Raw genomic sequence first — 13,398 nt, 5'->3', positions numbered from 1 at the left:
CTCATTCATTTCTAGGCATCAGAGGTGTCGCGCACCCGAGGGGTGTCTTTGTTAGCCAGGCCTGGAAACAGCCTGGTAGCAGCCATACGAAACCAAAGCCAGCAGGAGCCAGTGCCATTAGGTTAGTTACATTTAGGGCTGGACGATATTGCTTTTTTTCTGAAAGGGGTTAAAAAATATATGTATTATAGTGATATACACAATATGCATGAAATAATATACATTTATTTCATGCTAAGTATACTAATACAGCTTTCCTGTAGCTCAGTAGTTAGAGCGTGGCACTAGCAATGCCAAGGTCATGGGTTCGATCCCAGGGATTGTACATACTCGGATACAAATGTATAGTATAATGCAATGTCAGTCGCTTTGGATAAAAGCATCTGCCAAATGCATAAATGTAATACATTTACATTTTTATGTACTTAATAAAAATACCCTGCAATTGAACTTTTGGTATACTTAAAGTCTGCTAATTTACTAATTTTGTACTTGATGTACTTTAATTGGGTCTCATTCATGAAACATTCGTAAATATACGAGTAAATATGTGAGTGATTTGCGCGTAAACAGACTTTCCCGAAAACTCTCCTCCTGATTCACAAATACTTCGTAAACGTCAGAAGTGATAGTGAAATGTGTGTGTGTGTGTTAATGAATTCCAATCAGTCGTAAATGGGACGCGCGTTCACGTTCATTCTCAATTACCATAAATCCCGCCCATTAAATCCGACTGACAACTATATATGGGCATCATTTTATGACACCAAATGAAGGATTTTGGCCATTTTATAGGAAACAAGTTCCATAGTTTGCCCAGCCCTATTGAAATCAATTCATTATTTGATTAAAGTGCTCCGTTTGCAGATGCTATAGGTGCGTTCACGCGGCCTCGTAATTCCTGTAGTTACAAGATTCTAGCTTGTAAAAAGCGTTCACGTCCTCGTAGAGTTCGTAATTACAGTTTGTAAGCTGGGAGTTTTCTGAAAGCTCCCACATGTAACATGTGGCCACTATACCACCTGACCGATGTTGATTGATTTATTAAGCGTTGATAGTGGTGCCATGGAAACGCATAATTTCCAGTCCAAGGACCAAAAGGACGTGAACAGCTCCGAATATAACGTCATTTCAAGATAGCGGTAAATACAACGTGACGTGAACGCAGCTTATTACTGGCTCTCACAACAAAAGTAAAAAGAAAAAAACGTATGTGATTACTATATATAATATTTTTTTCAAAATGCTGTAAATATGTACCTTATTAAGGTGAATTAAAATGCAGCCTTATTAATGAGCAAAACGTTCGGATGTTAAACACACTATTTACGCGTGACTGGGAGCAGGTGTAGATTTCTTTTGTACCAACTAACATTTGGAAAATACAAACATTTTAATGAATCCGAAAATTTACGCCAGAACCACTTTACACACGATTTACACAAAAATTCGTTCTGCTCTTGTTTCATGAATGAGACCCATTGTGTGGAAGTATATGGAAGTAAACTAATGCCATATGTTTTTGAAATAAAAAAAAAAAATATGCATTGCATTAACTGTGCTTGAATTTTAATGCATTGCATTTTTAGGGCTTGCATTTTTATTGGCTGAAATTCAACATGGTTGTATATTTAAGCTGTGAATATTTCAATTCGAAACATTTCACACACATTTTCATTGTTAAAAATGCAATAATCCATATTCACCTTTCAGATGTCACTTCCAAAATATTAATTCTGTTTAAAAATACAACCTGTAATATTCAGCAGGCAATTTTCGGTCCATTTTATTTCGAGTCCACAAATTCAGTGGTTCAAATTTCAACATTTCACATCTGGGAACTGCAGGAATAGCAGTAGAGTTCCGAACATAACCGGTTTGTGGTCTCCATCTGCTGTTAGTCGACCTCACCAGAAGGTGGTGCAAGCGCGTGTTGAGGAAGACCAGAGCAACAGTAAGCAGCTTTTTCTCCAGTGAACGAGATTATACCATTATTCCCTGATGCTGATGTACTGATCAAATGTTAAATCTGAGGTAGACCTATAACTTTCCTTAACTTTATATCGCGGCGCTGTGCTGCAGTAAAATGGACCAAAAATTGCCTGCTGAATATTACAAGTTGTATTTTTAAACAAAATGAATATTTTGGAAGTGAAATCTGAAAGATGAATATGGATTATTGAATTGTTAACAGTGAAAATATGTGTGAAATGTTTTGAATTGAAATATTCACAGCTTAAATATACAACCATGTTGAATTTCAGCCCATAAAAATGCAAGCTCTAAAAATAAAATGCATTAAAATACAAGCACGGTTAATGTAATGCATATTTTTTTCAAGAAGTGCAATTGAAAATGCTTTTTGTTTCAAAAACATATGGCATTATTTTACTTCCATAGAAGTAGTGCTGAGGTCCAACTAAAGATATGCTTAGTATATAGTAGATTTGATTGTGCTAAAGTGGAACTCTTGCCAGTACTTCCAGGATTTTGCGGTCTAAAATGACTGAATTTGCGACGGCTTTTGTCAAAATTTGCGGCAATACTTAGAGCATTTCTTGTTGTTTTGCAGAGAAAATATACCACAGACAACATTCTTTTAACATTATTACTTTTCTGACCTCAAGAATCATTACAGGGCTCCAGAGGGCAGTAGCACCGGTGCCATTAAGTTCTAAGGTGGCACCAGCCCCTGATTTGGCAGCGCTGTGAGGGCTGACAGAAATGCACTGAGCTTGAGTTGAGATGCAGATAATATTAACTTTTATTTTATTATTATTTTGAATAAATATTAAAAACATATCCACGGAAATGGCTAATAAGCCAACAAGTGCTCCTCTGCAACATTTCTGTCGAGACCAAGTTATTTCTGTTAGTGTTACTACGTTACTCTTAGCCTACACTAGTGTTCACACAGTGTTTTTCATGGTTTCCTGATTACACAACACTGGGAAGAAAGTGCTTGAATTCATAGCAGAATTAATAACATCGCTGTGAAATCTTGTGAGAAGCATTCACATTTGACATAGAATTCTCTGTTAAACCACAGATATCAGATCGGACAGTTGCCACATCAGCACCGTTTGATCTCTGGTTTATCAGCATTCTGTGACGAATGTGAATGTTCATCAATCCTTATCGATGTTGACATTAAAACACATTTTAGGCTTAGTATTAAGAAATGTGCATTGTGCACAAGTAGTACTTCCAAATGAAGATTTAAAATAAAAATTATAATTTTTATATCAGTAAGTCTCAAGCGATATGTCAGTAAATATGTTAATAAATTTGAACTATAAATTTTAAATATATTACTTTTTTACTAGGGTATACACTTTTGTTTAAAACTTTGGGACAGTAAGATTTTTTTTAAAGGAATTAATACTCGTCTTCAGCCAGGATGCTTAAATTGATCAAAAGTGAACATTAAAAAAATGTATCACAGTTTTCACAAAATATAAAGGAGCACAACTGTTTTCAAAAATGTTTATAGTAAGAAATGTTTCCTGAGCAGCAAATCGGCATATTAGAATGATTTCTGAAAGATCATGTGACACTGAAGACTGGAATAATGATGCTGAAAATTCAGTTTTGATCACAGGAATAAATTACATTTTAAGATATATTAAAATAGAAAGCTTATTTTAAATTGTAATAATATTTCACATCAAAGGTGCTAAAGAGGATCTTTTCGTCGACTGAGAAACCAAAGACTGTTAGTGAGTTTTTGAAATGAGCGCATGCGTAAGAACAACCCCCCTCCTTCACAGCTCATTTCGAGGGAATGCCTCCCAAAACCTGTGCACGAGTATTGGAACACAAGTGTTTACCACCGGCATTCTCTGTATCGTGTTAGTGGATTCATTATGTCGGACTCACCGCAGCTAACTCGTAATCTGCAGTTGTTACTCCTGTCTCCTGACAAAAACATTGCATGCGGCGCCTGTGGAGTGTGGAAAATTACTGGAGCGCGCAACCGAGCTCGTCTCTTACAAGGAATGTCATGGCAGTGATTGACAAGCCAGAGGGCCAATCGTTTACGCAATGATCGCATAAAAGATTGGCTGATGTTTTTAAGGCCCTACCTCGTGAACAGATGATGTATATTAATATTATTCCTTTCAGTGCACCTAATAAATAGTCTTTAATCAGTTAGTAAAGACAGTTTCAAGTAATATTGCAAAAATGTATAAAACAAAACATCCTCTTTAGCAACTTTAATGCTGTTTTTACTGTATTTTTTTTTTATTAAATAAATGCAGCCTTGGTGAGGCAAAAAGTCACTGTTGCCAAGTAGATTTTGAATGTTTAATGCCAATGTTTAATTTAAAACAGAGTAAAATTCTAGTTAATGATTTATGTTTTCAGTAAATCTCAGGACGCAATATTTAATAATTTTATTTTTTAATGTACTACTATAACAATACTATAACATGGCTATAAACAGCACTTTTTTATAAAAACATTTAGGGACTTTAGTAAACACATTTGAGTGAAGAATCAGTGGCTAAAATGGTGTTTTGGACTTATTCATTTTAAATATTGGTTTGCAGAAATGAATCGGATTTTGCCGGTCTGTGGTCATTTTAATGTTTAAGTTTTAACAATTTTTACTTTTAAAAGTTTAACTTTTAAGTTTAAACTTTGTTAAAAATCGGAGACAAGGAAGGAGTGTGAAATTATTCCTGTTTCACTTTGCAAAAACAAAGATGTTAAGATAACAATGTTAATGATGTTGCCTATTTTTATATAACCATCAAAAGAATCTCTGTATATCATAAATATTCAGTGTATATTGAGTTGATATGAAGGATTTTCTTCTCTTCCCAGCATACAATGATAAGATTGTAGCGTTTTTACGGCAACCAAACATTTTTGAGGTGCTACAGGAGCGACAGCCAAGCCTGGCGAGAAATCACTCACTTAAGTATGACCCTCTCTGCCTTCCTCTGTTATTGTAATGAAATGCATCATTAGCACTTTGAAACAGTTCTCAGTTTTTCTGCTGTGTTTATGTTTTAAGGGAAAAGGTGCACCACATCCGAACCGAAGGCACACAGAGACTGGAGAAGCTGTCGTGTGATGCTGACCTGGTTATGCTGTTAAGGTAAAGCAGGCTGGCTGCATAAAAAAAAAAAATAATGCACCGATTTCCTGGGCAGCAGAAGGGTGTGCATTTGTAATTTATATTCTTTCACACGTGCTTTCTTCAGAATGTGTTTTGCTTTGCTTTTCAGTTTGTTTGAGGAGGACATCATGTCTTACGTTCCTCTCACTTCATTTCACCCCGGTTTCAACTTCTCTCCACGCTGCTCGCCTGGTTCTTCTCCCCAGAACTCTCCAGGTGAGTCGGCTGAGAGCTTTAACCACAGGCCTCAGACGGTCTGCATATTACATTACATTATTTAGAAGTAAACTTGATATAATAATTCCCAATTCAGGCCTCATTAGCACCTGCTGTTAAGATCCTTCTCAGATGTTCAAATCAAAATCTCCTGACCACTTTTTCAAGACACATTAGCCTATATACATTAGTTTTTAGCACTGGGATAGGATCTGAGATGGATATTAACACCAGTTTTTACAGAGCTCTTTGAAATGCTTGATTTTGATTGGTCAGCTTTCTCAGTTTTTTCAGAATTCTGAGGTCAGTCGATAAGGTATGTTGTTAAAAGCAACGTTGTATAATGACTGCTTATCTGGGTTTTTGAGGCCAGCACTGGATGACTTTAGTATTAATAGTAGCCCTGTAGTAATATTTTAAGTGTTCGTAAACAGCTTTTCACCACATAAATAATAAAAATAAGTAATACTATTACACATTATTCCTGAATTTTTTTTTTACTTTTTTTTTCATCTAGGCTCAAAGCTGCTTGCTAGGAACTGTTTTTCTTTTGTGGAAGCTTTGCGTTATTAAATGTTTCAACTCAAATCAATATTTTGTGTCTAATTATTTACTTATGTGGCAAGTAGCCTTGTAATAAGCGGGATAATGTACATCCAGCCGGTTGTTATCGCAAAATGACCCCATTCAGGCTTATACAAGCGATAATAACTGGGCTTACTTTAAAGTGATAAAGTGATAAAGTGATTTATTTACATTAAAATCCTCAAGTTTGCAAGGAAAGTGATAGTTGATTCACACACACTCTGATCTGCTCTGATAAAGGCTTCCTTGAGCGAACTCCTCTCGTTCCAGCCTGCTGTCTGTCTGGGGAGGGCTCTCCAGGTCAGCTGCTCTCAAGCCTTAAATACTGTCCCCACCCAGCTGCCCCTCTCTGTGTCATGATGGACATTTTACAGTCCCTAAGCCTGTTTTGTGTGAATATTCAAACCTTTATCCACAGAGTTTCCTTATTCTGTCCATAAAGTGGTTAACTAGTCTTGTTTTGTATTCTTTCATTTTGTGAAACTTAAACGATGTGCATGTTTGGACACTCTCAAAAACCAGACAAAAAATAATCAAGGATAAAACTGTACTGTATGGTACATTATCAAAGATCCTTGTCCTGAAATATATCTTTTGACATTACAAAAGGATAAATCATATTACCCATTAGTGTGTTTGTTCTTGAGGTGAACAAACTTCTCTTTCCTTTTGAGTTGTTTTATGGCCTGTTGATCCTTGTCAGTCATTCCCTGATGATTGATATTTGAAGTAAGCTGGAGTTCACATCTGTGGTGATGGTTTGAATGTATTTTCTTTAGGGACCCAGAGGGCTCGGGCACCAGCGCCCTACCGCAGAGACTTTGAAGCCAAACTACGCAACTTCTACAGGAAGCTTGAGGCAAAAGGCTACGGTCAAGGACCTGGGAAAATAAAGTGCGTTAACACTCACAATTTATATATATATATATTTGATTATATGTGATTTGATTATATGTGTGTGTGTGTGTTTAAAGGTGCCGTAGAACGTCTTTTTAAAAGATGTAATATAAGTCTAAGGTGTCCCCTGAATGTGTCTGTGAAGTTTCAGCTCAAAATACCCCATAGATTTTTTTAAATTAATTTTTTAACTGCCTATTTTGGGGCATCATTAAATATGAGCCGATTCAGGGTACGCGGCCCCTTTAAATGCTCACACTCCCCACCCCCAGAGCTCGCGCTTGCCTTTAACAGCATAAACAGTTCACACAGCTAATATAACCCTCAAAATGGATCTTTACAAACTGTTCGTCATGCAACATGTCTAATCGCGTAAGTATAGTATTTATTTAGATGTTTACATTTGATTCTGAATGAGTTTGATAGTGCTCCGTGGCTAAAGCTAACATTACACACTGTTGGAGAGATTTATAAAGAATGAAGTTGTGTTTATGAATTATACAGACTGCAAGAGTTTAAAAATGAAAATAACGACAGTCTTGTCTCTGTGAATACAGTAATAAACGATGGTAACTTTAACCACATTTAACAGTACATTAGCAACATGCTAACGAAACATTTAGAAAGACAATTTACAAATATCACTAAAAATATCATGGTATCATGGATCATGTCAGTTATTATTGTTCCATCTGCCATTTTTTGCTATTGTCCTTGCTTGCTTACCTAGTCTGATGATTCAGCTGTGCACATCCAGACGTTAATACTGGCTGCCCTTGTGTAATGCCTCGATCATGAGCTGGGATATGCAAATATTGGGGGCGTACACCCCGACTGTTACGTAACAGTCGGTGTTATGTTGAGATTCGCCTGTTCGTCGGAGGTCTTTTAAACAAATGAGGTTTATATAAGAAGGAGGAAACAATGGAGTTTGAGACTCACTGTATGTCATTTCCATGTACTGAACTCTTGTTATTTAACTATGCCAAGATAAATTCAATTTTAAATTCTAGGGCACCTTTAAATATTTCATCTTCTTTTTTTTTCTTTTTTTTTAGATTGATTGTCAGAAGAGATCATCTGTTAGAAGGGACGTTTAACCAGGTCATGGCCTACTCCCGTAAAGAGCTCCAGAGAAACAAGCTGTACATCACCTTTGTTGGAGAAGAAGGGTGAGGCTCTTGAATAGTTAGTGTTTAAGCAAAAGTCATGTGTACTTGTTATATCTGAATTCAGCTCTTCTTTCCAGACTGGACTACAGCGGACCATCGCGAGAGTTTTTCTTCCTGCTGTCTCAGGAGCTGTTTAACCCTTACTATGGCCTGTTTGAATACTCCGCAAACGACACGTACACTGTCCAAATCAGCCCCATGTCTGCTTTTGTGGAAAACCATTTGGAATGGTAAGGTTCTTTCCACTTCCTCCCAAGAAATTCCACTTCCTGTGTGGTATGAGAAAGCATACTGAATTGCCATTGACAGAGAAATAAATTATTATGTCATTGGCTGCTCTCACAGACTGCTGTTGTTTTTGCCAGAATGTCTGTTTTTGAGCTTCGTTCATGGACCGCATGATGTGACGTGTGTTTTCAGGTTCCGTTTCAGTGGTCGAATTCTCGGCTTGGCATTGATTCATCAGTATTTGTTGGACGCTTTCTTCACCCGCCCATTTTATAAAGCTCTCCTCAGACTGTGAGTGGACCAGAAGGCATTTAATGCATTAAATTAAATCTACATGTAGAGTTCGAAGTTGACAAAAAAATTACATAAACTGTGAATGTCCTGTGTATTGTATATAAACGTCTTTATTAAAAATTGATTTGTGAATTTTCAGCTGTGTGACTCCAGCTTTGTGTCACATGATCCTTCAGAAATCATACCAATAAACTTTTTGCTGATGAAGAAAGATTTAAATGTTGATAACTTTGATAAATATGCTTATTATTTTTGTAAAATCCAATATACATTTTTTTGCAGGATTCTTTTATAAATATAAAGTTCAAAAGAACAGCATTTATTTGAAATAGACATTTTGTGTAACATAATGTCTTTACTGTCACTTTTGATCAATTTAATGCATCCTTGCTAAAGATAATTATTTCTTTCTTTCAAAAACAGCAAAATCTTACTGACTTACAAGTAGTTTAAAATTGCTTCTGAATTAGTCGCTGACCGAAATTGTATTTTTGAAAGCCAATAGGAAGCAGATATCTAGATTTATTTGATTGAGGGTTAATGGCAGTAAATTAAAGGGTTAATGACAGCAATCTCAAAAATGTACTTTAATTCACTCTAATGCAATTTAACGATAAATAAATTAGACATGCATAAAATCAAATTAAAATAGTTTAAGTGAATATTTATTTTTTCCACATTTAATATTCACAGAAAATATATTTTAAACCAACACAATGGAAAGCTAACACATATGTTATTCGATATAACACAGCTGTTTCGACCAATATATCGGTCTAGCACTTATCAGAATGTCCTGTAATCCTGAACTGTAAAAGCACTTGTTCATTGTTACCCCTGTCTGCAGAGCCACAGATCTCAGTGATCTGGAGTATCTGGATGAGGAGTTCCACCAGAGCTTACAGTGGATGAAGGAAAATGACATTACAGATGTGCTGGATCTCACCTTCACTGTCAATGAGGAAGTGTTCGGCCAGGTGGGAGAAACCCTGAAACATTATTGAAATGTTTGGTTTCCCTTTTTATCTTAAAATGAACACAAATGCAAAAATGGGTAAGTTATATATGAAGAGTCCAGATGCAAAAGCCGCTAAACGGCACCTTCGTCAAAAATGAGATGATATTGAGTGAATACTAGTATACGTTCATCAAATACTTCTGCTTCAAATCCGCTAAATCCCAGCGTCAGCCCATTTAGAATACCGGTTCGTTGGCAGAAACCACTAAATGCCACTTCCCTTTGTCAGCAAAAGCCTTTAAGTTCACACAAAAACCAATTGGAAGACGCAAATCGAATCATATGATTTCAAGATGAATGACGGTGTGCGTATAAGTTTTTGTCATGTTTTGTCTATCGTTACAGTGGCAATGACAGGAAATATCTTTGCTGAGATTGGATATGTGTGTGTGTGTGTGTGTGTGTGTGTGTGTGTGTGTGTGTGTGTGTGTGTGTGTGTGTGTGTGTGTGTGTGTGTGTGTGTGTGTGTGTGTGTGTGTGTGTGTGTGTGTGTGTGTGTGTGTGTGTGTGTGTGTGTCAGGTAACGGAGCGGGAGCTGAAGTCCGGCGGGACAAACATGCAGGTGACAGAGAAAAACAAGAAGGAATATATTGATCGGATGGTGAAGTGGAGGGTGGAGCGAGGCGTTGTCCAGCAGACACAGGCTCTGGTCCGAGGCTTTTACGAGGTAAGCATGATCTGAATTACGCTCTGCCTGTCCATGTGGCCACCATTTAACCTCTGACCTGTGTGTGTGTTTAGGTGGTGGACTCTCGTCTGGTTTCTGTGTTTGATGCCAGAGAGCTGGAGCTGGTTATTGCAGGAACAGCAGAAATTGATTTAAACGACTGGAGAAACAACACAGAGTACAGAGGAGGTCAGAACACACACAAATACATAGGCACAAATACACAACATAAATGTATTCTGAAATCTTGATATTAGGGCTGTGCCGATCAAACCTAAATGTGTTGAAAGATATCAATATATGTCCGGATTTTTTTTCTCACTATATTGTATTGTAACTTCAAGACCTTGTATTCATTATGTATTATATTTTATTTATTTATAATTCTCCTACAGTGTATATATAGAAGCAGGTTGATGTTTCTCAGTGCAGTCAGAGCAGCTTCTATGGGGGAAGTGAAATGTTAAATTGGAGTTGTAAGAAGGTTGTGTAAATTTTGAACTCTCCATCTCCTCGCCGTCAGGTTATCATGATGGGCACATCGTCATCCGGTGGTTCTGGGGTGCGGTGGAGCGCTTCAATAACGAACAGAGACTGCGTCTGCTGCAGTTTGTGACGGGCACCTCCAGCGTGCCGTACGAGGGCTTTACCGCCCTGCGCGGGAGCAACGGCCTACGACGCTTCTGCATCGAGAAGTGGGGCAAGATCACATCGCTCCCGAGGTATAGTGACACACTCTTTTGACTTTCACAAATCTGACTTTGATTTGAGCTGGTATGTGAAAGGTTTTACATGAATTCAAATGTGCAAATATCAATAATGAAAGAGTTAAAGTTATAGATTTTAATAAAAATCTGTCGCCTGACAACTGTAAGCATTTGATTGATCTTTAAATGTATTCTCCTTAGTTTCTTCAGCAGTGATAAAGTCAACCAGTTTACTTTCATTTTATTTCTGAGTGACGTAGATATGGATCATTAACAAAATTATATACCTCACCGACTTTTAAAATAGAAATTTAAAATAGTCTAGAAATTCTGTGTAAAATTCTTTTAATATGAAAGGGTTAGACTGACAAATGAATGAAACTTTTTCTTACAAAAAATGTATGAATTTGTCAGTGCCTTCTGTTAATTTAAATAAAGCTGAAATAAAATATAAATATTAGTTTAAAAACTTTGAATGAAAATCAGAAAATGTTTTAAATTTTAAAATTATTATTATTATATTTTTAATTATATTATTAAATAATGTTAATTTGAAATTATTTATATTGTTAAATGTAAATTTTAAATTACTAGAATTGTTGCCTTGGCAATAAACTGAAATAAGTTAAAGCACTAAAATGATTACCTGGAAATAAATAAAAGCTAAAGCTAAAACTAAACATAAAATAGCAATATTTAAAAACGCACATAATGAAATTCCTAAAAATATAAAAGTAAAAACTAATTCAACACATTTAATAAAACTATAATAAAATTAACAGTATTTAATAATATAAATAACTGAAAAAGATTAAAATAAAAATTAACCATTTGAATAAAATAATGTAACATGAACATCAATAATATAAATAATTTAGAATTATCACTAAGTAATAGTATAATTACAAATTAAGTGTATTTAATAATATTAATAATAATAATAATAATACCTTGATTTAGTTTTTTCATCAGTGTCACCAATGTTGACCAAAACATGACCAGACCTTAAAAAAAGCCAGATTGGCTGTGATTGTAGAGACTGATGTTAATTAATTACTTGAAGGGGGGTGGATTCTGGAATACACTGCCGCTTCACTGAAAACCAATCAATTTGAGACGAAACGTGTTTCCAGTCATGCTGATGGATGTGTCATGTCTGGTTTCTCAGGGCACACACATGCTTTAATCGTCTGGATCTTCCGCCGTATCCATCCTACACAATGTTGTATGAGAAAATGCTGATCGCCGTGGAAGAGACCAGCACTTTTGGCCTTGAGTGAGGAGGAGCACTTCACATGACTTTCCATGTACACTCTATGTAATTATCTACTAGCGTGGATCATGTCCTGTGTTCGTTTCTTTGGTTTGTTCAGGACACCACTGCATGCATCAGTCACCTGCGCGGGTGTACAGTGTGTAACGGGTATGCAATAGTGAAAGAGAAGCCTTCAACCTGCTTTAACACTCAGGGCCTTGACCTCCGCTGGAGTCACTCTCAGTTCGCACACAATCATTTCACCGCAAACACTCATTTTCCTTTGGTGCATTTTGACATTGACAAGAATTGTAAAGTTAAAACCAAATACGCTCACGGTAAAAATATATCTGACTGAGGTGCCGTAATTACTGTAAATGTGTGCACTAGTGATGAGTTCACCTCTCACCCAACACGGCATTATCACAGGAAGTGACATCACGTCATGTCACTTTGCAGGAGTCAAAGATGGACTAGGAGGAAACGGCAAGTCTAAACCTTGATTTGACACTTTTGATGTATTACAGTTTATTAATCAATACATTTTAATATTAAAATCATTACAGCGTCACAATGTTCAAGGATGTTCAAGGCTTCATGCTGTTTTATGTCTTGTCTGTAATGTTCGAATGAATTTCTAGTGTTGACACATGATTGCTTTCAATGAATGAATGTTTTTGGGTATGTAAAAAAAAAAAAAAAAAGCCCCAACACAGCACATTTTCTTTAAGGTCATCACAATTCCAGTCAGAATATATTTGAAGTTTATTATACAGCTGTGAGTAGCGGGATTTTGAAAAAAATGAGATTTCACTGTGGGCGGAGCTACCCAGCGGAACAAAACAAAAAACAAAGGACTGACAAAATGTCTTGTTGGTTGTTAAGACACTGTGTAAAGGCGCATTCATGGTGACACTGATTCATAGCGATTTGTGCTTGTACTTTATGTAAATGAGCAATGCAGTGAACTGCCAATGGGAGTAAAGACATCTCAGTAACTAAATCCTCATAATGAGCAAGTTTTACTGTTCATGATGCGATTCTTTATGCACTGCTGCAGTTTATATACAAATTTCCCTTCAGCATGTTCATTTTTATTGCCAAAAATGTATTAGTTGTCAAAATGAAATGATTCTTTATTTTATTTATGGTATGGTTATTATGGGTTCAAGCATGTAGCACTGAAACCCTATTGTAATTAGGATCAGCATTCTCCCCTAAAAGTGATCGG

General features: G+C 36.3%; 1 protein-coding gene across 1 annotated transcript in view; it reads left to right on the top strand.

Moving 5' to 3' along the window:
* hecw1b (HECT, C2 and WW domain containing E3 ubiquitin protein ligase 1b) overlaps nt 1-12,557 on the top strand; it is a 44,485-nt gene extending 31,928 nt beyond the window's left edge. Inside the window, exons 16-29 of the mRNA XM_067362223.1 lie at nt 16-121; nt 4,831-4,927; nt 5,024-5,107; nt 5,238-5,344; nt 6,170-6,229; nt 6,709-6,823; nt 7,885-7,998; nt 8,076-8,228; nt 8,419-8,517; nt 9,368-9,497; nt 10,059-10,205; nt 10,280-10,394; nt 10,729-10,927; nt 12,081-12,557. Of these exons, the coding sequence (XP_067218324.1) occupies nt 16-121; nt 4,831-4,927; nt 5,024-5,107; nt 5,238-5,344; nt 6,170-6,229; nt 6,709-6,823; nt 7,885-7,998; nt 8,076-8,228; nt 8,419-8,517; nt 9,368-9,497; nt 10,059-10,205; nt 10,280-10,394; nt 10,729-10,927; nt 12,081-12,192 (1,638 nt within the window). The 3' untranslated portion in view covers nt 12,193-12,557. The remainder of the gene's footprint in view (nt 1-15; nt 122-4,830; nt 4,928-5,023; nt 5,108-5,237; nt 5,345-6,169; nt 6,230-6,708; nt 6,824-7,884; nt 7,999-8,075; nt 8,229-8,418; nt 8,518-9,367; nt 9,498-10,058; nt 10,206-10,279; nt 10,395-10,728; nt 10,928-12,080) is intronic.
* Nucleotides 12,558-13,398: the final 841 nt, after the last annotated feature.

Source organism: Chanodichthys erythropterus, chromosome 16 (genome assembly GCF_024489055.1).
Source record: "Chanodichthys erythropterus isolate Z2021 chromosome 16, ASM2448905v1, whole genome shotgun sequence".
Taxonomy (NCBI): Eukaryota; Metazoa; Chordata; class Actinopteri; order Cypriniformes; family Xenocyprididae; genus Chanodichthys; species Chanodichthys erythropterus.
The sequence above is the reverse complement of the archived record's forward strand: the minus strand, read 5'-3'. Positions and strand labels throughout refer to the sequence as shown.